The sequence below is a fragment of the Peromyscus leucopus genome, chromosome 2 (genome assembly GCF_004664715.2).
Source record: "Peromyscus leucopus breed LL Stock chromosome 2, UCI_PerLeu_2.1, whole genome shotgun sequence".
NCBI lineage: Eukaryota > Metazoa > Chordata > Mammalia > Rodentia > Cricetidae > Peromyscus > Peromyscus leucopus.
The window spans coordinates 26908380-26933537 of record NC_051064.1 but is presented as its reverse complement, the minus strand read 5'-3'; the positions used below and the strand labels follow the sequence as shown (position 1 = coordinate 26933537).

At 44.2% G+C, this 25158-nt stretch overlaps 1 protein-coding gene across 2 annotated transcripts in view; it reads left to right on the top strand.

The window, feature by feature from the left end:
• Lyn (LYN proto-oncogene, Src family tyrosine kinase) overlaps nucleotides 1-25158 on the top strand; it is a 123572-nt gene that overhangs the window by 78720 nt on the left and 19694 nt on the right. For both annotated transcript variants that reach the window (XM_028894336.2, XM_028894335.2), the window contains exons 9-10: nucleotides 1626-1808; nucleotides 3414-3490. In XM_028894336.2, coding sequence (XP_028750169.1) covers nucleotides 1626-1808; nucleotides 3414-3490 — 260 coding nt within the window. The remainder of the gene's footprint in view (nucleotides 1-1625; nucleotides 1809-3413; nucleotides 3491-25158) is intronic.

The following is a 25158-nucleotide window of genomic DNA, read 5'->3' as shown; positions in this document are numbered from 1 at the left end:
CACTTTTGTCTACATGGTCTAACTGAAACTGTTGATCTTATTGCACAATAAAGCATAATAAAGTGTCATATAGTATAAAAAAGGAAATATTTTAATAGAGACCAGCCACCACCTCCTCTCCTCTCTCTCTTCCTCTCCCTCTCCTCTTCCTTTCTTTGCAAGGCTGGGGGTGGAACCTAGGCCTTCACACATGGGCAGCAGGTGCTCTACACCCCCCACCCAGAGAACTCATTCTTAATGGTCAGAAGAAAAATCATTAGCTAAGGGTGCCTACCCATAGCAACTAATGCCTTTTTCCTCCTGCTCATTTTGAAATATTTATTTTTAAAAATCCTTTCGTAAAAAGATAGATACATACTCACTGACAAATTTAATAACAGCAGAAAAGAGCAAAACGAGTAGAAGTCACCAGTGCTACAACAGACGTCACTGTGGTTTAAGCCCACTGCCCACCATCATGATTCACTAGCCTGCAGTGGGGTCACCTCACCTGGTCCACTGCCTGAAGGTGTGCCCCCGCACCGCCAGGTGGCACCGCGGCACCCCTGTAGGGGGCTACCGGCTGAGCACCTTTCCTCAACTTTATTGGATGGCACTTTCAAGAGAATTATGGAAACAGAGCAGAGAAAGGGAATTTTACTTATCATTTATATTTCTGCTTTGCATAATTCCTAAAAATAAAAGGGATTTCCTAAGAAAAAAATCTGGATTAAACTTAAGTACTTCATTGAGGCAGTTTCCAAAATAGCAAGACCTTGAGGGGACTGCATTAAAGAGCTGGCGTTTTTCAAGGGGTTCCACAAGCCAGTGTTCCTGAGGGGTGGGAAACACTGAGGAAGAAATTCAGGTTTCTTCCCAAAGGGCTCCCAGGATCCTCCCAGAAGCGGTGGCCAGGCATGACCTCTGGTCTTCGGCAGCAAACCCTTTCTCATCCATAGTCCCCCAAGACCAGTCCTTCGAAAACCTGGGAAAATACTTATTTGACCCTGGCATATTATACTTTCGAGCATGTATATAAGTAGCTGTTATAAGTGCTACACTTCATCCTGATTGTAAAGATGATGCAAGCCAGGCATGCAGACCCACACTCAAATCCCAGAGCTCAGGAGATGGAGGCAGGAAGAACACCAGTTTGAGGCCGACCATGGCTACAGAGTATCTTAAGAAAACAAAAACAGACAAAGAAACAAAAAAGTCTACATGTTCACTATATAAAATTGTCTGTAATTGTTCCATTAACAATAACCAGGGTTGAGCATGCCTGTGCTGATACATTTTCTTTTACACTGGCCCTTGCACTCTGGTTCTCACTTGTATTATAAAGTTCTGATTTTCTTGTTTATTTTTGCCTTGAATAACATTTTATTAACTAGAAGAAAATGTTAGTCCTTGTAGTAAAATGCATATAAAATTTTCACAACTATTGTTTTATAAAACCTTTTTGATTTTGCAGCAATTTTAAACTTTTGTGGAATGAGTACAAAGAATTCTCACATACCCTGCAGTCAGTGGTTTTATCTTGGGCCCGCTCAGTCTGTAACTAAGCTTCCTCATCCTGCTTTAGGAAGGGCAGTGTTTGAATTCCCCATTTGACCACCCTGCTCTGCTGTCTTCTGCCTGCCCAGGTTACTATAACAACAGCACAAAGGTGGCTGTAAAGACCCTCAAGCCAGGCACCATGTCTGTGCAGGCGTTCCTGGAGGAGGCCAACCTCATGAAGACCTTGCAGCATGACAAGCTGGTGCGGCTCTATGCTGTGGTCACCAAGGAGGAGCCCATCTACATCATCACTGAGTTCATGGCCAAGGGTGAGTGATGTTCACAGTCCGTACCCCTAAAGGAGGCAGGTCCCAAAGCAAAATGTTCAAGTGTTCAAAAACACTCTGTTTTAATGTGAAACATGCTCAATACTGGAAAGTCAGAAAGTCATAGAAAGGGTATTTTCATAAGCATAGTCAGAGGACAGAATTTTTCTTATTTACTTAAAATATGAGCAGTATTTAAATTTCTGAGTGTTGCTTAAAAATGTTAATGTAGGGTCTGTGGATGTGGCTCACCTGGAGAGCTTGGATAGTGCACAAATTTAGTTCATGTGTTTTAGCCCCTGGAGGTTAAATCCCCATGTTGCGGAACCCCTAAAAGAGGTTTTAGGCAGCCATCTTTCCTTCTGTTAGTCCTTTTCAGAATGGCTTTCAATCGTCATTCTTTTCTTCACCTTCAGTCTGCTAGAGATACATTCTCACACTTTTTTTTTTAATCTTTGGAAAAATGAATGAAGGGAAGACAGAAATATGAGCAACAATCTTAAATTAATAATTGTTCATGCATAAAGGGAGTAAAGTATGCTGTCAGAGCCATATGTTAATAATTGCTTTTAATGCTGGAGATCACACCTAGGTCCTCACTCATAGACAACAAGTACTCTATTAGCATCCAGCTAATAGATAGGAAGTCCTATTAGCCAATAGATTAGAAGCATGGATATCACATTTTCTAAAACTTAATATCTGTTAATAATTGCTATTCAGAATAGCATTTACTCAAAACATTCCTCGGAAGAGAACATGTTCAGTTTTGTGTTTTATTTTCGCCAAGGCTGTGTAAATGAGTTCTCATTAAGTTGTGTCCCTAGCCTCAAGGATACTGCTAAAAATAGAAATAAAACTATATGGCTTTGGTTGCTGTAACTGAGAAACTGTACTCAAGGCTAGGTGCTTTGTGATTTCATAAACATTACTGAATTAACTAACACTGTTTGGACCATAAACACAGGTGTGGAGTATAACAATATCTAAATTCATTGAGCTCTTACCACCTACCACTGCTGCCAGTGCCTTGTGTCCAAGGACGAAGTGCCATTCTGTGCTTCTGTCACGGGTGATGTAGTGCAGTGTTTCTACTCTCCGAGTCCCACACTGTCTGCCTTACATCCTCTTGCTTACATCCTTACAAGAACTCCTACAGAGCTACCATGCCCATTTTGTGATAAGTGAGTAGACCAAGGCTACCCATGATCGGTGCTGGGAGTTCTAAGGAAAAGGAGGTATCGTAGATATGAAACCGAAGGAAGTAGGAGAGGTTGCTGCCGGCACTAGGAACCAAGCTTGTTCCCAGCACAACAGCTCTCCCAGAGCCTTTGGCTCTTTGCTTTGCTGGAACAGGACAGAGCAAGCCTAGCCTGATACCTACAAGGGAAAGGCCACCCCTGAGGACATGCTTCATGTCTTTCTGTCCCGAACAAGTGATCGGGCAGCTGCAGGATGTTAACGTGCTGGCAAGTGCTCTACCCAGGGTCTTGTGCTTGCTGGACGATACTCCACCACCTCCCCGCCCCACCCCACCCCGAAAGCCCTTGAAGGGACTGTTTTACTCACGTGCTTAAGTTGCATTGACTGCCGTTCCTCTGTCTGCAGGCAGCTTGCTGGATTTCCTCAAGAGTGATGAAGGTGGCAAGGTGCTGCTCCCAAAGCTCATTGACTTCTCAGCTCAGGTAAAGTATCAGAGAGCCCAGTGAGTGTGTGCTCTTGAAGACTCAATGTCTTATGCCAGGGAGAAGGAACTCCCTTTCAGTGCTCACAGAGGGGTGTGTGTGTGTGTGTGTGTGTGTGTGTGTGTGTGTACAGATGTGCTGGGATATCATCTTCTGTGAAGCAGGTCAACCTCTTTATTCTGGATTACTTCCTGTAATTCATAGAAATGGTGTTCAGCACTTTGGAGAGGCAATTCCATGTTGTGTAAGTGCAGCAGCTTTTAAGTCAAGCCTATGTTTCATTGTGATTCTAATATAGTGATACTTTGAAGTTCTCAGTGTTCCCTGCCTACTCTTCCTTGTCTCACTCCCTGCTGGATGTCTCATTAGGAATCTGAGTTACATTCATTTGTAATGTTTCCAATACTAGCCCAAGAGTTGCCTGTTTTCGGTTTTCAGAGTCACGTACTTTCTGAAGTCTGCTTATAAGCAAAGGCAAATTACCCAGAAAACAAGCAACATGCCTGGCACAGCAGGGAATGTGCATTTGAATGGTGCCAGCTACCGAATTTAAATAGTTGCTTGGTTCTGTTAGCCATTTTTGGCAATGTACTTGTGTTGTTCTTCAATGTTGGCCATTGGAGGCTCGGGCTGAAAAGGTTCATGTGGTGCAGTTCACAGTGTGTACTGGGGGAGACATTCCAGTGGACGGAAACACCTAAGAGCTGTTAGAGGAAGCGGAAAACTCCTTAGGAAGGACAGTCCCTGTTGCTCTAGTAACAGGCTGAGAGGAAATAACTTACTTAGACCTCAGCTCATCATCTGAGGAGGAAATCTGAATGTGATCTGCACCACCAGCATCTGATAGAAGAGTGATGGCCTGGTGGAGAAGCGGGAGGGAAAGGAGCATCTGATAGAAGAGTGATGGCCTGGTGGAGAAGCGGGAGGGAAAGGAGCATCTGATAGAAGAGTGATGGCCTGGTGGAGAAGCGGGAGGGAAAGGAGCATCTGATAGAAGAGTGATGGCCTGGTGGAGAAGGGGGAGGGAAAGGAGCCAGTAACCCTGCCTTCTTAGCCGTCCTTAAACAACCATCCTGGCTCTGGCTCCGAGGTGCCACTGCAGGGCCATACTCAGGACCACAGTATGAAGACTACTGGCCTGCAGTAAAAGCAGCATGGCTGGGTGCAGCTGTGGACCCACAAAGCTAGCAGAACAGGAAGCAGAGAAAGCAGAAGTCTGATAAATGTATCGCACTGAACACAGATAAAGAGGCCCTCTGCTCTAGTGGATGTGGGCTTTCCTACTAGGCCAGAGATTAAAGGACCACAGCAAAGGTCCACATGGGGCAGGGATATGGAAACATGGTGCACGTGGCCTGAGATGCTCTCTTCAGTCTGCCTGAGGGTCAGTTTGTACACATGGCTCTTTGGGTCAGACATGGTGGCAGGGTATATGCTGAACCCAAAGGATGTCTTTCTCTTTTTGCATGGGTATCCTTATTTGATTTTGTACATCTTATTTGATAAAAACATTATCTTGCTGTAGTTGAAATTTCTGGGCTTAAGTCTGGGTGTCTGAGGCTACCATAGAGGGTAATTTTTTCTGACTTATACATAAGATGAAGCAACAGTTGCTTTCTAAGCCTTTGTAGCTTGCAGACATGATGCCCACAGAGACTGCTCTAACGGTGGCTGTGCAACTGGATACCAGGCAGGTGTTGGGGACTTCACTGGAACTAGGCTGAGTCCCCTTGGTGACTGGAGAAGCTCCAGCTTGTGCTGGATGAGCTCTTATTTCTGTGTCCCAGAGCATCGTTCCTGGTGGATGACCCTGGGTAAAACTGCTGAACCTTCAAGGTAAACGGGAAAACTGTTGTCACAGTTTCCACAGTGTTGAGTGTCACAGTCAGCAGCAGCCAGGGATATCCTGAGCATGCAGGCTTAGCACCAGCTCCTTCCTTCCTTCCTCCCTTCCTCCCATCCATCCATCCATCTGTCTGTCCGTCCGTCCGTCCTCCCTTCCTTCCTTCCTTCCTTTCATCCTCCCGCCCTCCTTCTATTGCCCTCTCCCTTCGTTCCTTCATAGACTGAACCCCAGGCCTTGGACACATGACACTCGTGTCTGTCACTTAGCTATGCCCCTAGCTGAATATGCTTTCTTTGTAACTAAGCTCTAGATCCTTTTGAGTTCATATTTATTCAAGACACAGCCTCACCCAGACTCTCACCCGTTAATGACAGCAAGGCTGTCATTATTATTTGTTCTGTTTGCTTGTGACGTGTCCTGCTGTAACTGAGGCGGTGGGCTCACCCCTGGCTGAAGTCACATCCCTCACACATTGACTTCTGCAATCCTCCTGATACCACTACGATGCTCTCGGTTCCATTTCTGGGGGCATTACCCAGTGTGCTGCCTCCTCTTTCGTGTGCTTCTCTTAAAGTCTTCATATCAACTGAGCCCTCTCTTAATTTCTCACCTGCCACTAGTTAACTTTGTCCGTTTTCAGTGGTGAATCACATGAGACAGTGAATATTAATAAAATCAATCCAAGCTGATAGCTGGTGGCCAGACACTTAGATAATCCACCCCCATACCCTCTATCTTTTCCCCAGCTTCTCTTGGGGTGGAAATCAGATGAGTGCACTTGGTATGTGAGCCCTAACTTAATCAGCAGTTAATATGTCGATGGTCACTCTGTCCCATTATCGCTGTCGTATATGGTCAAGAGTGGAGAAAATGAATGGTCACCACGGATACCACTATAGTCAACAGTAGAGATTGGTTATTGGGACTGGAGATGGGTCTGCTAACAATCATAGCCTCAGAAGAGTGAGGAAAAGTGAGTGAGGGGCAGAGTTGGGACTTCCCCATGACCTACTTCCTCTCTACATTCTCTTCCCCACCCTCTCTGGGTGCCCAGCTGAGACAGAAAACCACCTCCCAGTTCATGTGAGAGCTGACTTCATCACTTCCTGTCTCAGAAAAGCTCTGAAAAGTCTCATGGGGCCCACGTGTAATCCATGCTCTTCAGCCCATGGGCTCACTCGGTGGAGATGAAGAAATTTTGTTAGGAACACATTTCCTCACAGCTTTTCTCCTTGTACTTAATGAAGCAGTTCTGTGCTTTTCTAAGCAGAATACCATTTTGTAAACTCCAGATGTTAGAAGAAACATGCTTGGCAGGAGAAGAGGTTGAAAGTAGTCAGGAACATCCTGGGGCAGAACCAGAGGTGGAATCAAAGGCTTGGAAACAGAAGAAAATAAAGTACAGAGTTCAGAAGGACCTTGCAGTGATCAGATCAATCACTTTGTTTTTCCAGCCCAGAGAAACAAAGCATTTATTGCTACCTGGCAGCAACATCTCTGAGGTGCCAGCTTCACCAGAAATGAAACACACTTATCTCTGAGCAAAGCTGCAAAAGCCAATTCGTTATGATCATGTGATCATGGCAACAATTAATGTTTGTTTTAGCGTCTTCTAGTTGGTAAAACATGCCCCTTACCCAATGAGAGCCCAACAACTTTGATGATTTATATCGCTATCTAATATGTTTTGCAAATGAGTGAGTAAACTTGAACTTCCAGGTGGAATTGCTCAGACTCTGTCCTGGTTCTTCTGACTACAGATAATTGGTTCTTTCACCTCTGTCTCATTGTCATCTGGTGGTCAGTGTTCATCCTGTGGCACCTTTGTACCTAGCCTACCACGATGGGCAATTTTCCTGTTTTGCGGGTCTTTGCCTTGCTGATGAGTTAATGATTTCTTTAACTCCTCATCTTTCCATTCATCTTTTTTGTCAACATACATCTTTCTTTCTTCTGAGTCTGGCCCTGAACTCCTGATTCTCTTGCCTCTGCCTCCCTCACGTTAGGATTACACATATGCACCCCGGACTAAATCTTTGTATTATGTAGCGATTATCCTCAAGATGCATTTTTTCATTGGTATTAAATTTTAAGTCACAGTTTAAGTTTTAAGTTAGTAAACTGAAGAAAGGAATAAACCTGAGTATATTTATCAACCTCTTTCTATATCCAGGAGACTGATCAGACTGTGATAAATAAGCTGGAAGGGTCAGGATGGAAATGTCCTTAGGAAGCTTCTAAAGTATTTGCCAGTATCATCAGATTCAGTATGATGTGAATGTCGTCTCTTTGCTCTGTCTTTGGGAGGAACTGAAGAGAAATCAGGTTCTCATTTCCCAGCTATGACTGTTATCCAACATCTTTCCTTCACCATCACCATTGCTCCCATAATATCCTGATAAAACAGTGGTTCTCGACCTGTGGGTCAAGAACCCTTTGGACTTCAAATAGCCCTTTCACAGGGGTCACCTAAGACCATCAGAAAACACAGATATTTGCATTACTATTCATAACAGCAGCAAAATCACAGTTATGAAGTAGCAATGAAAATTATTTTGTGGTTGAAATCACAACGCGAGGAATTGTAAAGTGTCGCAGCATTAGGAAGGTTGAGAATACTATAATAAAGGAACTACTTTATGTTCAAAGCCTTATTTCAAATTTAAAAAATAAATTCAGCACTGGGAATTGAGCCATAGACAGGTGCATGCAAGGCAAGCATTGTACCACCAAGTTACACATCGGTCCTTCAGCACTGCTGTCTGTAGCCTTTCTGCCGATGCCACCGACCAGTTTTCCTCAACAGAGGAAGAGGCACTGGCGCACAGGATTCAGCTTGGTGGCAAGTGGAACCACCAGCGCCCGGCTTGGCTTGAACATCTTCTAGGAGGCCACATTCACTGCTGCTTTCCCAGTCCTTCCTCTTTCCTGGCATTCTCGCGGGCGCCTCTCTACTGCGGCCCTTGCACTTTCAGGTCCTCTTGATAGCACAAAAGTGGGAAAGGCCAGCAATGAAGTGGGAATTAATTGATTGCAAAAGAGTATTGTGCTATGAATGCTGCTGTAGGTAAAGGGGCCATGTGGATCAGGACAAGATGGTCAATGTGCATCATTAGGGAGTAGTTGCCTGAAAACCACGACTTCCCAATGCACAAGAGCCTACACAATTAGTGCTTGCTTCATCCTGTGAAACAGAAGAAACACTGATACATTTTTCAGATGGCAAAAGATAGTGTTAATGATCCAGAAAACATTGGTCTACGAGCCAGGAAACAGGCTTCTCCCTGGAAACGGTCACTCCAAGGCCCCAGTCTTCCTCACCTCCAAGGCCACATACCCATTAGGTGTCCCACAGCCTCAGCTCTAACATTCCATGACACAGAAAAACTTTTTCTGCATGAATTGTCCCTCTGTTATAATTAATGATTTTAATGTTCAAAACAAAGGGACACAAATATATCACATTATTTTAGTAATCAGATTCAGGCATGTCAATGTTCTCTTTTCAAAATTAAAAATATTTTAAATGATAAAATTAATTGTACATATTTATAATGTACAGTGTGATTATTTTTATCTGTTATTTTTGAGACAGAGTCTTGCTATGTAGCCTAGGTTGGCCTCCAACTCATCATCCTTCTGCCTCTGCCTTGAAAGTCCTGGGATTATGGCATGTGCTACTGTCCCCAGTTCAATGTGACTTTTTAAAAAAATTAAACCATTTTTATCATGTGTACATGTCTGTGCACATGCATACATGTGAAGGTCGAAGGACAATCTGCAGGAGTCTCTTCTATCATGCGGAGTCCTGCCATCAAACTCAAATCATCAAGGCTGGCTGCAAGCACCATTACCTGCTCAGTCATCTCAGTGAACCTTCAAAAATCACTGCCCTACCTGTTTCGAGATACACAATAAGTTACTGGTAACTGTTGCCACCCTACTGTGCTTTAGAACACTAGACTTCTTCCCATCTAGTTACTGGAATTTGACCCCATTTCTCTTTATCCGTTTGAATAATGAGTTTCATTCAAACATCGTTTTAAGCGTGTGACAACCTTGGGGCCATGAAAACTTCCAAAACGGACAGTGAAACTGGGGCCGATGTCAGAATTGCGAAACTAGATAATACGCAGTTTTCTTCCAGGAAAAAATAGAAAAAACACTTAACTGTCAGTTAAAAATAGCGTAAAACAGGAACTCTTTTGGGGGGGAAGGGGGCACAGCACAGTGGCAGAGGGAGTGTGGTTATAGACTGCAAACAAGATAAAAGAGTCCAGCTGGCTGGAGAACCTTGTCTTGTTTTCTTTGGGGTTCTGTTGTTTTGTTTTCAGGATTTGATTGTTTTATTATTTATTTATTTGTTTGTTTGTTTGTTTATTAGAAAGAGCCTCAGTCTTTCTCTAAGCTGGCCTTGAACTCTCAGTCCTCCGGCTTCTAGATGCGGGGTTTTGGGGTTACAGGTGTGTGCTATCACGGCTGTCTTTACTCTTGTTTTAGCCTGGCTGGACAGCTTCCTAGCACCAAGAAGAACCTGTGAGTCAGATCAGCCGCCAATCTTGATACTGTTTTGTCCAGGGATGACAGTTTCTAGTTTGTGTTACCGTAAGTCACAAACCAGCTTCCTCTTTGGGAACTTGTCATGGTGTCCTGCAAGACCAGACTTACATGGAGTGGACTAAGGTCATTAACAGATGTGACATTCACAACACTTCCAAAGAAAGAGCATTGTCAACCCTTTCTTAGGCTCTGCCTGTGTTCTCTTTACCTTCTCCACATGGCCGCCTCTTCTCTCCTTCACCCACAGCATGCAGGAAGTACAGCATGCAGGGATCACAGCCTGGCACCTTGCTAGGGATGGAATGAGCAAGACACATTCCTGTCTCCCAGAAGAAAATGGCTAAGTGTGGGAGGCATGTGAGTTGTGGAGGAGAATGGGTTCAGCACCAGGAGTGTGGCCAGAGCTGTCTGATTAAGCACCTTAAGTAGCTTTCAGAGCACTGTGGAGGCAGAGGCTGGAACCCAGGGGTGCAGGCTGGCTGGCTTAGAGAGGCTGGTACCCAGAGGGGCAGACTGGCTGGCTGTGGGGAGGCTAGAACCCAGGGGGGCAGGCTGGCTGGCTGTGGGGAGGCTAGAACCCAGGGGGGCAGGCTGGCTGGCTGTGGAGAGTCTGGGACCCAGTGGGGGCAGGCTGGCTGGCTGTGGGGAGGCTGGAACCCAGGGGCACAGGCTGTGGGGAGGCTAGAACCCAGGGGGGGGCAGGCTGGATGGCTGTGGGGAGGCTAGAACCCAAAAGGGCAGGCTGGCTGGCTGTGGGGAGGCTGGAACCCAGGGACGCAGGCTGGCTGGCTGTGGGGAGGCTGGAACCCAGGGGCGCAGGCTGGCTGGCTGTGAGGAGGCTGGAACCCAGGGGCGCAGGCTGGCTGGCTGTGGGGAGGCTGGAACCCAGAGGGGCAGGCTGGCTGGCTGTGGGGCACTGAGAATCACTCCTCAGCTTGGGAAAGGCTATAGACTGCAGAAGTGAGTTTTGACAGCCAGAAGGTAGCACCTAGAAAATAGAGCAAGAGGTTTGCAAGGGAAGCATGAGATGAAGTGAGAGGCGAACGAACGAGCAGGACAGACACAGGTTTTAAGGAACCTAGAAGTGTCAAGCAGAGTCAAGAGGAGCAGTAGTGAACTGTTTTGTAGATAACTCTAGTTTAAACCTGTTTTAGAGCATGAGCAAGCATGCTCAGCCAAGCTCTCACCAGGACTTTGGCAGTTTTGCTTTTTTCGCCAGTATTTTGACACTTAGTGCTTAATAGACAGTGTCTGCAGTCACTGTGATACCCAGGCCTATTCTCCACACCATCTGCACACGAAGAGTGGATGGCTATCTTTTCACTAAGATTATAGTTTGTTGTTGCTGTTCTATTTTCCTTTAACTCTGCATCAGGAAAGATGGGATGGGAAGAGAGTGAGGGCTGCGTTTCATCCCAGAACATGTCCTAAAGGCTTCATTCTGAAGCAGCTGCCCCACTTCCCACTATCTCCCCTAAAACCAAGAAGCACTCTGGTCAGCGAGACCTCAGCCTGAAGTAGTTGGCCCTTTGTTTGGACACAACTAAAGCTCTCAGCCAGGCGAATTCCTGGTAACACCACAACAACACAAGCTCCTGAGGTATGGAATCATGGCAGGCTGGTTGGCACAACTCTGGAGGGATAGGAATTGACTGAACTCTGCCGCAGGAATGCGCTGTCAAGTCTGGCCTTGACATGTTGGGTACAAAGATGATTAGAAAGGAGGTCCATGGTTTGGACATGACTTAAGTGTGGACCCCAAGGGCTTATGTGCAGTGAGTGCGGATGTGTTTGGAGATTTTGAAGGTCATAATCACAAGACTGGCCCACTCCCTGCCCTCTGGTTTCCATCTTGCCACTGTGGCTAGTACCCGAAAGAACACTTAAAAAGAGAAAAGTGGGAACAGATTGTTTTGGTATTTTGGCTCATGATTCCAGATGTTTCAGTCTGTAGTCAGCTTGCTCCGGTGCTGTAGGCCTGCGGTGAGGGAAACACAGGTGGCAAAGGCCTGTCAGAGCAAACTTGCTCACCATATCCTTGCTGTGAAGCAGAGAGCGAGAGATAAAGAGGAAGGGTCCAGAATATATCCTTCGAAGATATCCCCCAGTGACATCTAGTCAGGCCCCACCTGCTAATATTCCTCTCACCTCCCAATAATGCTGTCCATATCCATTGTGAATTCAGGGCTAGAGACTTGGCTCAATGGTGATACGTTTGCCTACCACACACCAAGTATTGACTTCCATCCCTCGTACTGTGAGAAAAACAATTAATTCAAATGGGTTAATCGATCTATCAAACCTCATGGTTCATTCACCTCTGAATAGCACCTCTGTGGTCTCTTAGCTGGAGACTAAGCCTGCAACATGATTTTGTTAGGGACAGTTCCTATTCAAGGGATAGCAGGAGCCCTTGCCAGAGCCGGCATTATGCTATGAGCTAAATAGGCCTCCATTCTTTAACATTGCCTTGCCTCTGGTGTTTTATTAGAGTGATAGAAAAGTGACTGGGCAATACAGGAGGAACTACAGTCTGGAGAAACAGTGCATGACAAACAAGCTCAGTCGTCTACACTGAGCTGCTAAGGGACTGGCACCATAGGCACTGGAGTGGGAGTAAGGTTTGGGATGCTGTGAGCACCAGCTACAGGCATCCTAGGTTTCAAATGCTTTGCTCTGGGATCTGGGACTTGGAAGGTGGGTGGAGCTGAAGAGATCTGGAAGGTTTAGCTATAGACACATTTAAACGAGGGCTCAAGAGACAGTGTGAAGGGAAAAAGGATGACCCTGGCAGAATCCCAGGGACGGTACTGAGCGAGCAGGTATAAAGGGCGTCTGGGTTCACCAAGAGCATGGTGTCCTTTGTAGAGAAGGCAAGGCCACAGAGCCAGCTACATATGGAGGTCGGATCTCCTGAGAACAAAGAAACTTACATTGCATTTCGGGGTAAGAGCATCTTTGGAGAACTCTGCTAGCCCCTCTTGGTACACTGGCTTGGGGAAGCCACACTGGGCTGTTTCCTTCCTGCACTCCGAGGCTTCCTCCCTCCTCATGTTCTCTGCCTGACTGACTTTTCTCCCCCTTGGCTCTTCACAAGCCACTCCCCACACCTATTTCCAGGGAAAGTGCTCACTCTCCATTTTCACACAGAGAGAACTGTGAGGTCTTTATTCATTTTTAAAGTAGGCTTATGTTAAGTCTTTCTTGGGAAAGTGAAAATGGAAATGAGATTACATGGAGAGAGACATTTTAGTTATTGGTCTTAAAAAGAAATGTTGGCTTCTGCTGAGGAGAGCTTTCTCCTTCACCTCAGAGGATGCGTTTTGTGACATCTGTGGCCTCATAGACCCCAGGTTTGGTAAAGTACAGTAAAGTGGAGTCACCGACAGTAGCTTTCACCCCATTTAAGGACCATTTAAATGCTTGGCCTGAAGTCATCTTGTGCCTGGAACGCTCCCTTGGGTTTCCTGGAGGTGCATGCGGTGTGTGGGGTGAGTGGGTGTTTCTTAGTTCTGCATTTCCCACTGGGAAGTTCTTTCTAGACTCCACTGCCATTTCTGAATCAATAGTCTGCCCCATAGCACCGGAACAGGAAAGACAGACGCAGCACAGCACCTGCCTGTTCCCTTCTCTCCCCATGCCCTCTACCCTTCCCATCCTCTGCAGCCGCCATCCACTCTCTGTGGCCGTGACATCATTTTCAGTTTGCACATTTGAGAACTCATGGCACTTGTCTTCAAATATTTGAGGTGGTTAGTATGCTGACTAGCCTGACTTGCTCAGTACACATTGCATACATATAATGAGCTATCACATTATACCTGCAAATAAATATAATTGTGTGTGTGTGTGTGTGTGTGTGTGTGTGTGTGTGTGTGTGTGTGTTAAGAAAACATTAAACAAGGTACCCAGGCACAAGCTGTCTTAGTTAGGGTTTCCATTTCTGTGATAAAACACCATTAAAAAGAAGCAACCTGGGAGGAGAGGGTTTATTTCATCTATTACTTCTAAGTATACTTCCCGTCTCCATCACTGAGGAAAATCGAGGCAAGAATCCGGAGGCAGAAACAGAAGCAGAGGCCATGGAGGAACGGTGCTTCCTGGCTTGCTCCCCATGACTCACTCAGTCTGCTTTCTTATACACCCCAGGACCATCTGCACAGTTATCATCAACCCAAAACAAAACAGAGTTCAATGATATGAGAAGTTCAGTGTTTGACATCTGGTACCAACTCACAATCTTCTGGGCTCCAAAGGGCCTAGGCATCAGCACAGTCTGGCACTGCCCTCTGCAGCACACAGAGCTCGTCTTGAAGGCTCGGGCCAGCTTCACTCCACACCTGCTGCTGTCACTGGTGGTTGTCTGTGGTACTGGCATCTCCAACATATTGGGGTCTCTGCTGCAACCTGGCTGCACTTCACCAATACCTCTCCTGGGCTCCCTTCAGGGGCTCCGATGCTGCCACATGGTGCCAAGCCTCAACTCCTCCCCATGACCCTTTAGTTCTGGGGCTTCATTTACTTCCAGGAATCTTGAGGCAGGAGCTGATGCAGAGGGCATGGAGGGGTGCTGCTTACTGGCTTGCTTCCCATGGCTTGCTCAGCCTGCTTTCTTATAGCGCCCAGGACCACCAGCCCAGGGATGGCGCCACACACTTTGAGCTGGGCTCTTCCCCCATCAATCACTAATTTAAAAATTGCCCCACAGGCTTGCTTGCTGGCCAATCTGGTGAGGCCACTTCTTCAATTCAGGTTCTCTCTTTCTAAATGACTCAGTCCTGTGTCAAGCTGACATAAAAACTGGCTTGTACCCATGGATTGCAGACAGGGAGCTGACTCCTACCCCTTCTTTCTCCTCTCCTCGGCTTCCTTCTCCCTGAGTTTCACTGCGTAGGCAGGCCAATTTCCAGTTTCTCCTTTCTTCCCCCCCCCCACCCTCTTTCCCTTCTTCTCTCTCCTCTCTTGTCTTGGGTTTTTTAAACGGTGGTAGAATAGGAGCTCGAAGATGGCTTGGTATGCAAAGCACTTGCCACACAAGCAAGACTGAGTTCACATCCCCCAAACCCAAGTAAAGCTGAGGTGGACACAAAAGGCCCTGGACATTCGGCAGCCAAGGAGAAATCAAGAGAGACCCGGTCTCTAGGAAAGTGGGAGGCAAGGGCTGACACCCGAGGTTTCCCTCTGACTGCATGTGTACTATGGCATGTTCATGCCCTGCCCCCATGCACGTCAGACACACATACACAATTGTGGTTAAAATATACATAACATCAAATGCAGCAGTCTGACCATATTTAGTGCCTCCAGCAGCATTAAGTCCACTTATGTTGTTGCAAAACCTAAAGCATTTCCAGAACCTTCCTCCTTTGGTCAGCCAAATTAATACACTCACCATCACCAGCTCACCCCCTCCATGGCCCCTGGGGATGCCCTCCTGACCCTCTGTCTTTCTAAGTCTGACTATGTGTCTCACCACCTGAATGACGTTCATCCCTGGCAACTCCCCTCGGTAGGTTCCCACCAGACCTAGAGCCCCAGTGGTCGACCGCTGCACCTCACAAGTGCATTTCTGTCTCCGCACCTTTCCCAAATTTACTTTTGGGAGCTACTGTCCTTTGCCTCACCTCATGGCCACAGTCTTGTTGCCAGTGTGTGTCTTCCCACCTAAGCCATTTCTCTGCAAACCCTGCCTGCTCCATGGTTCTCTATAGTCACCTCTGAGCATTTCTTCCATAGCATGTACAATTACTATTTCAACGAGTCCTTGTTTATCTTTGAATCATCAGTGTGTAACAACAGTATGTTAAAGGTAGTAGGTGCTGAGCAAAAACTCACTGAATCATTTTCTTGGCCACTTGAAGTGGGGCACATCTACCTCCCTTGCTCCCCGAAGCTCTGAACCAGTGACTGGAAGGATGTGTGTCATCTTGGAGGTTGTCTGGGTCGCAGGTGTAAACAGAGCATTTTCACTTTCCCCTTCTCTGTGTTTATTTACCTGCACAAAACTTGCTGGGGGGGAGGGTGTCAAAACAAAAGTGAGAGAAGAAGGAAGTCGAGTCTGAGTACCTGGACTATCAGAGAAAACAAGAGAGGCTTTGCTTCACATTTCTTGTGGCATAAAGAACACCAGGAAGATCGAGAAATTATAAATGAACCATTTGAAACTGAGTGTGGGGGCTGGGACAGTGCACAGCAGAACAGGTTTCTCTCTCGGCCTTTCTGGGCCTCCCATTGGTACAGAATTCACCTTGATTCTGGAATTCACATGGTGAAGGAACACTTCTCTACAAAATTACCACTTGTAGCTGGTAGAAATTTTTTCAGTTGTTCCACCAAGTGTTTTTAACCATTTCCTGGATCGTGCTCTATATTACACAACCAACTCCTGATCCTTTAAGATATGTCAGTGTTTCTTAGCTCAGTTTTTCCTGGTGCATTCCTACACTGTGTGACCCTCTTGTTGTCTGTAGACCCTCTGCTTCATCCCTGACTCTCAACTCCCTTGAAGCTCACACTGTTAGATTTCACTTACTGAATAGTCCTGGGGTCCCTGGATGCTTCCCTCACTGCAACACAGAGCTCTGGCTCACTAGGTGGCTCTAAACACACCTCCCGTTGTCCCCAGCAATCCTCTTCTTCAAACTCAGGCCTGTTTCTTGACTTCCTGCCCTCCAGGATTCTGTCTTCTCTTCAATGAGCCATTCTGTGCACTGATGATGTACCTCTGCAGGGATGTACCTCTGCACTGATGATGTACCTCTGCAGGGATGTACCTCTGCACTGATGATGTACCTCTGCATGGATGTACCTCTGCACTGATGATGTACCTCTGCAGTGATGATGTACCTCTGCAGTGATGTACCCCCACTGTACCTTTGGTCTTGGTCTGTCTCTAATGTTCTAATTTGGTTTTTTTACATTCTGAAGGGCTGTAATTTGGGGCACTGGAGGTCTAGTAAAACTGTCTACCTCTGAGTGCATTGCAGCTCCTATCTCTTGCTCCAGTGGCTCCCTCCATCCCACTGCTTTCTTGGTTTCTCCATACACACCAACCATGCCCAACTAATTGCTTTTTTCCCTGCTCCAGAACCGTTCCCATCCATGGCTCATCTCCTCACACTGATGGCAGCACCACCCTCAGAGTGCCAAGCCCCACCTTGACACTCACCCAGCCTTGCACAGGTGACCCCCCCTGCTACCTCCAGTGCCGTACCCCTTTTGACGATTTACAGAGTAACTGCGTGGCCAGTCTTTGCCGCTGGTTTCCCCACCCCTAAATGCTGTGGGATGACAAGCTTGACTCATGCCTTGCTCAGAGCTGCCCAGAGCTTTATGCATCTCTCAAAAGAGGCAGAGCCCTGATAAAGGCCATTGGTCTGCAGTTTATATTAGATGATATTCCAAGGGTTATTTCTCTTCATAAATTTCTGTTATTTGTTAGAAATCTGTGTCACAGGGTCTCACTTGCATTTCTTATTCCAAGTTTCATCTTAAGTGCTTGTTTAAGTTTATATGTACCTAGGTCTTGTTATCTGTAGCTAGGGACAAGTTAGGATGTCCTCAGGTCTTGCATGACCCTGGGAAGCACCGCTCTGGGGAAGTTGCTGGGTGGTGAGAGATCATTTTGTAGACTATCCTGTCAGAAGTACATCTGCTGAGGGAACTAGACTTTTGTCACACTCTTAACTCAGGGAAGCCCAGAGACAGCTGCCCAACCCAGTGGGCTCAGGAAAATTCTGACTGGTGAGTGGACACGTCTGTTCCATTGTTATTCCAGCCTCTAGCCCTCGTGCTTCCATATCCATAAGGAAAAGCTGGATAGGCAGAGGGAAAGTCTTCACAGGCTTCGTCCATAAACATGGGTTATTTTGAAAACTCACTTCAAAGGGGAAGAAATATAAATAAAGATGACCTGCATCTGTTTCAGGTTTATTTGGAATTTATTAGCTCTTGTTACAAACTTCCTTGAAGCTCATCACAGAGCAAGTGAGTTAGCAATTGCTCACAGCACAGCTCAACCAGTTGAAGTGCAGTGTGCCTGTGATCTGTTTCCCCTGTTTCTGCCTTGGTGTCTGTTGGCCAAATTCTTACTTTCTGTCTCTGTTATTAGAGAGTAAACATGATAGACAAGGGCTGTTTCTAGGAGACCACGACGTCCAGAATAGAGTGGGGCTTGTAGAAGGGAGGACTGTGTTAGCAGATAGACAGATGGGTGGAAGGATCAATAATGCAATCCTTACAAACAAAGAAGACTCCCCACCTCAGAAGGACCATGACCTTCTGTCCTTTGATAAACTAACAGTGAGCCACTGGTATCACTTGGTGGTGAGGCCATTGGGTTCATTCCCAGCAACAGCAATAATGATAACAGCAACAGCATGCTGACAGTGAGTGTACCAAGAGTAGTCTAGTGAAGCTATGATGACCAGAATTCCAAAGTACATGCCAAGCTGTTTCTTCAACCCCTAACATTGATATTATTATATAAAAACAAACAGCTTAGTAACTAACACTGGAAATCCTTCAAAGCTAATATAACATGAAACAAGTATCCAGGCTTTAGAAGGTTCTGGGAAAGTATGTTCAGAATTTTAATTATTTAAAATAGCATTTTAGCCCGGTCTGGTGTTGTCAAAATGTAATACCAGCTACTCAGAAGGCTAACACAGAAACAGATCAAATGTCAGGCCAGCGTGGGCAACCTACTGCAAGCCTGACTTAAATTTTTAAAAATAATGATTTTTGAAAGATGTAAAGGAGCTGGAGAGAAGGCTCAGCAGTTAATAGCACTTGTTGCTCTTGCAGAGGACGTGAGTTCTGTTCCCAGCACCTACATCACAGTTAACAACCTTCTGTAACTCCTGTCTCAGAAGATCCAGTGCCCTCTTCTGACCACTAAGGGAACTGCATGCATGTGGTATAAACATACACATACAGGCAAAACACCCATAAAACTAGAATAATAAATAAAATTTTTTTAAGATGTAGAAATAGGCCTGGGATACTGGAATAAAGCTCAATGTGCAGTATGCCCAAGGCCATGGGTTCAGTCCCCAGTACCAAAATAATAATAATAATAATAATAATAATAATAATAATAATAATAATAAAATATGGCATATATTATTATTAGAAATCAGTGCTTGTTTGCTGTAGAACTATTGGAAAAGTAGAACCCAAATTCTGATTCCAAACATCTGTTTATTCTTATGCTATATTCTTATTTTATTTTTGAGTAATATTTTAAGTTTAATTAGCATTAATGATGGATAATGTAATCAATGACTACAGTGGATAAAAAGAAAAAATCAATTACCTTGTAGTTTATAAGCTATAACTTCTTTCCCAGCTTCTCCCTCCAAACACGAGGGTACCCTCTGCTACCCTCCTGTGTATTCCATGTTGCAGCTCTATCAACTACCATATTTTGGGTTGTTTTTCTTTCAGCATAGAGGGATCTTGTACATCTATTTGTCATCTTAGCATCTTCCTGTGGCCATGCTCTGGTTTATGTGGCCACACTCTATGGCCTTATCTGTGGCCTGCTATGACTTATGTAGTCACATCGTTCTTCTTAGACATTCATGTTGCTTTTTTAGGGCTTTGTTGTTTGGTATGGTTTTGGGTTTCTAACTGTGACAAACATGGATGATAACATGTGAAGGCCCACGTACACAGATTTGTGAAGTATGTTTGAAAGATAAATCCTTGATTGTAGACCTACCACTCCCAAAGTATGTGTTCATTTTTAATTTGGTTAGTTGTTCATAAAAGTCTTAAAAATGGAGGAGTATCTTTTTATTTATTTATTTTCTTGGCCAAACTAAACTTATTCTCTGATCCAATCCAGTAAATCTAATTTCTTTTTTTTTTTTTCAAGTTATTTAATGTGTCTGTGTGTTTGGATACCTGTGTATGTGTTTGTACACCACATACGTGCAGTGTCCGCAGGGGCCAGAGGGTGGCATCAGATCCCAGGGTTGCAGGAGTTTGCAAGCTGCCTGCTGCGGGTGCTGGGAACCAAAGCCAGAACTCTCCAAGAGCAGCACGTGTTCTTAACCACTGAGCATTCCCGCTAACCCTGCCTAATGTCTAATTTCATTATTACAATTTGTGTTTATTTTCTGTGTATGAGGCCAGGGGTCTTGTCTTCTACTTATTCATTGCTGGCAGTTAATTTTTGGGAGCTTCTTGGGTAGTCTCTCTTGTTATCTCCTTGCCACCAATCCTTTAATATTGTGCTTTAAATCACGTTGGTCTATATCCTGTGCATTATTACAGGTTTGTAGATATATAACTGAATGTTTTAGCTTTTTATTTTCATTTTGTGTTAAAATCCTATAAACGAGTGTGGATCTATTGCAATGCAGTCTATTTCTGAGAGAGTGGCACTTGCCTTAGCATTTGCGGGAAATGGCCCTTGGGCCACACCCAGGTCTGCACTGCTGCACAGCACTGAGGGCACTCTGTGCACCGGGCTCTGCTTAGCTGTGCTCCCTACGCTGGGGACAGAAGGTGGGCGTCAGTCCCCTTCCGGTCATAGCTCATTCCCACTGAGTTGAGGGAATCGAAGTCACCTGTTGGGTTAGTGCACATTCTACAGCAGGGGTAGCCATGACTCGAAAGAGCACACAGTGGCCATGGTATATCTCTTGTTCCCTCCCTCACTGGAGGAAGTGGGAAACGGCATCTTCCTCTTTTCTAAGTGGTCTCTGCTCGTTCGTCACAGACCAGGGTCAGGGCATTTTCACCACTGCAGTGGCAAGGAAGATTCCTAGCACATCTGTCAGTCTCAGAAGTGACAAGTCACTTTGGTAAATCCACAGTGGCCAACCTACATAGGCTCAGGTCCTCCCCAGGCAGTGTGCCTGAGGCCAGGCTGTGCCCACATAGCTTCCACCTGGCCTCTCAGAGATCAGCTCTAGTGTTCATCATTCACTATTATAAGCCCAATACTGATTTAAGTCATTTCCTATTGATACAGTGCAGGGCTGTGGACTTAAGTGGCAAGAACACATGCTTAGCCTGTGCAAGTCTCTGGGCTCAGTACCCAGCATGCGCGCGCGCGTGTGCGCGCGCGCGCACGCGCACGCGCGCGCGCACACACACACACATACACGAAGGATTCAGAAAATGGCAGTGTAATTGCTATCATAATTATTATTGGGGCTGAAGAGCTGGCTCAGTGGTTAAGAGAACATATTGAGTTTGTGGAGGACCCAGGTTTGATTCTCAGAATCCACATGGTGGCTCACAGCCATCCAGGACTCCAGTTCCAGGAGTTCCAGCATTGTCTTCTGACTTTCTGGTGTAATACTCATGCAAGTAGTACATGCACACACATGCAGCAAAGTAGTCAGCCACATACAATTGTTGTTTGAATCTTAGGTGGTCGGTCTTATAATAAAAAATTCAGAGCTAGATATGAGGGTGAAAGCTGAAAGAACAAAGAAACAGAACAGCCAGCTACTAGTTCTTACCTCTATGAAATCCTCAGCCTAAAGAGAGTGATTTCCTGTTTCCTCACACCTTATATACCTTTCTGTGCCCAGATATCACTTCCTGGGATTAAAGGCATGTGTGCTTCCCAAGCAAAGGCATGCGAGCTCACATGTTGGGATTAAAGGTGTGTGCCACCACTGCCTGACCTCTATGTCTAATCTAGTGGTTGGCTCTGTCCTCTGATCCTTAGGCACATTTGTTAGGGTACACAATATATCACCACATTTCCCCTTTTTCAGTCTAAAGTAATAAACAGGAAAATGACTAAAATCAGTATTGGGCTTATAATAGTGAATGATGAACACTAAAATAATAAAAGAATAATAATTATATAAGAAAAACTATATACAATAAGTATATATAGTATATACAGTCAAGAATTACATTAATAATGTCCAGTCCATTAACATTTTATAGATTCAGAGAAAATATTCCATTGCTTATCCTATTTTGGTGAGTCCAAAATGTTGTACCTAATTCACTTTCTCTCCTAACTTGTATTGCCAACTGAAAACTATCTTTTGGTGTCTTTCAAACTTATACACTGTACACATCTCTAGTGAGTTTCTTTTCTCAATTTGTTCACAAAGAAAACTATAACTATCTAATCTTCAACTCCCTCAGAGACTTGAGAAGGAAATAATATTAACTGAGTAAGCAGGAAGTGCAAACAAGAGACTTTCAAAAAATGTGAGAAATGACAGAAACACCTAGCTGTCTGGACAGTCACCCAAGGTTCCTCTGCAAAGTTAGGGCATCCATCTTCAGCCTACAGGCCTAGCATATCTGACAGACTCATCTATGAAGCAGGGTTTTCTGAAGGACCTTCCTACCTTGTCTTGACAAGGTTTGGCAGTCCTTTCTTTTGTGTCCTGCTTGTCCATTTTGAATAGCATACTGTCAGCAGTCAAGGCAAGGGCATTTTCTTGCCCAGTGGCTAACTTTTGCCACAAAGACAGTAAACTCTAAACTCCATATGAAGTTTCTTCAATGCCTATCATCTTCTTAGGTGGTCTTATAATAAAAAATTCAGAGCTGCCAGGAAATAAATCAGTGCTGCCAGGAAGAGACATGTCTCATTGTCATTAAAACAAAAGAATCTATGTTATTAAAACATCTTAAATACCATATTCTGTATCTCTGAAGTGTTTGAAGATAAGCTGTTTATCTAAAATATATTTCTTTTTGACCTTAAAAACATACCTAATATGACAACAAGTTTGATTGTTAACAACTAACTACTAATTTGCATTTCTTTATATCCTAATTAGTTGATAGTAACTTTAAAGGACTAGCAATTTGCATTACATTGTTAAATGAACTGTATAGGTACAATACCTTGAACAAAATTGGAAATATATGTACAGTATTTTCTAACAAAATTAATCTCAAATTTGTATCAATATACAAAATTTGTATACAATATATAAAAATCAATCTAATGTAAAATATTTAAAACTAGTAGTTACTTTTTAAAAGTAGATTCAATAATCTGCCTTTTTATCTTATCATATCCATGTCCTCCCTTTTTTCTTTTCAGAGCAGATTCAATAATCTACTCTTTATCCTATCATTTATTTATCTTTTTTTAGAGTAGATTCAATAATCTACCTTTTATCTGTAGTGGTATTGTGTTCCCCAAAATATTGTGCATGCTAATAAACTAATCTGGGGTCACAGAACGGAACAGCCACAATATTAAACATAGAGGATAGGTAGTGGTAGCACATGCCTTTAATCCTAGCATTCCAGAGACAGAGATCTACCTGGATCTCTGTGTGTTCAAGGATACAGCCAAACATGGTGACTCACTCCTTTAATCCCAAGAAGTGAGCCTTTAATTCCAGGGAGTGATGGCAGAAAGCAAAAAGATAATATAAGGCGTGAAAACCAGAAATTAGTAGCATTTGGCTGGTTAAGCTTTCAGGCTTTCGAGCAGCAGTTCAGCTGAGATTCATTCTGGATGAGGACTCAGGCTTCCAGTCTGAGGAAACAGGATCAGCTGAGGAACTGGCAAGGTGAGGTAGCTGTGAGCTTGTTCTGCTTCTCTGATCTTCCAACATTCACCCCAATAACTGGCCTCAGGTTTGATTTTATTGATAAGAACTTTTAAGATTCATGTTACATTTATCTTATCATATCAGTAGTCTCTCTCTTTTTTTTTTTTTTTTTGCTTTTCAGAGTAGATTCAATAATCTACCCTTTTATCCTATCATTTCTATGTTTTTTTAGTATAGATTCAATAATCTACTTTTTATCTTATCATTTCTATATAATATATTTCTATATCATATCCCCCTTTCTTCTTTTAGAAAGAGATTGACTGTGACCAATAACAATTTTTAACCAATCCCTAAACAAACACAAACATCCATAATCCATTTTTTGAGAATGTAGGCATAGTTTTCTAGGCTACTTCCTGCTGATTGGGGGCACTTATGGGGACACAAGAAAAAATTTAGGATTATGATCAAGTCCTGATGGAGTAGTCTGTGAGGCTGTATCATCTCAGCTAGCCATCTTGATATTGTCCTGAGCAGTTTGTAGTCCAAAGCTGACCTTTGGGTAGTGTTTGTCAGCTTAATGGCATTATCATTGTCCTGATGAAATCATCATTGTGTGGTCCCGTCATTCTTTTTTGGAGACTTCAAAGTTGCTGTTAGATGTGGTCATGGTTCACTGCAGAAAATCTTTTTCATGGGACATTTTTTTTCTTGATGATTTGCCCTTTTCTTCAGATGTCTCATTTGTCCTGTGTTCTTCAGATTCCTTAGCTGGATGCCTTCACTTTCCTGAAAGATAAAAACAAAACCCTTCCCCAACCCTAACTTTGGGAGTTTCCAAATCTAATTTTATCAATTTTGATTTATGTTTTCTCCTTAAATTTTTGTTTTATTTTCTAAAATGTTCTATCATCCAGAGAAGTATTTTTTTTTTCACAATAGGCATTAGGTTCTTTAATTGCTCTGGGAAGGAGTTTCTTCTATGATGGCAGGAAAGGACTCAACCAAATTTGTCATGGGGTTCTGCAAGAGGCCCCTCAGGCCCATGTTGATCTACATTTGTTAGTCCAATGTCTGCCTTTACCACACCTTCTGCATAATTCAGAAGAGAGGGGCATTCTATTGGGATTGTTTCTAGCAAAAACATTGTTTCTAGGAACATCTTGTTTACAGTCCCTTTTCAGGTGACCTTGTTTACTGTAATTGATGCATTTGATGTTTTGACTTTTCTTCAAACTTCTGGAAATCGCCTCTCCTATCCAAGCATCATCATGATCATGAGATTCAATATTAATTGTATCTCAGATCCATTCCTCCAAGGGTGCTGATCCTGCCTTTAATGGCCTAATTATCCTTTTGCATTGCATTTTAGCATTTTCAAAAGCCAAAGATTCAATTATTACCTGTTTAGCTTCTGAATTTGATATCATTCTATTTACTCTTGAAGACAGCCTTTGTAAGAAATCAGTGAAGGTTACTTTTGGGCCCTGTATAACTTTTGTAAATAATTCAATTTTCTTTCCAACTTCCTTAATACTGTCCCAAGCATTCAAGGCTGCCATTAGGCATAAAGTCAGGGTGTGGTCATCATATAAAGATTGCCTTTCTACATTAGCATAATCTCCCTCTCCAAGAAGTTGATCTTGGGAGACTTTCATACCTCTAGCCCTACTTCATTGTTCAATGGTCTTAGCCTCATCCTTCCAAAAGGTCCTCCATTGTAATTGGGGACCAGCTTCTAAGACAGCTGTAACCAA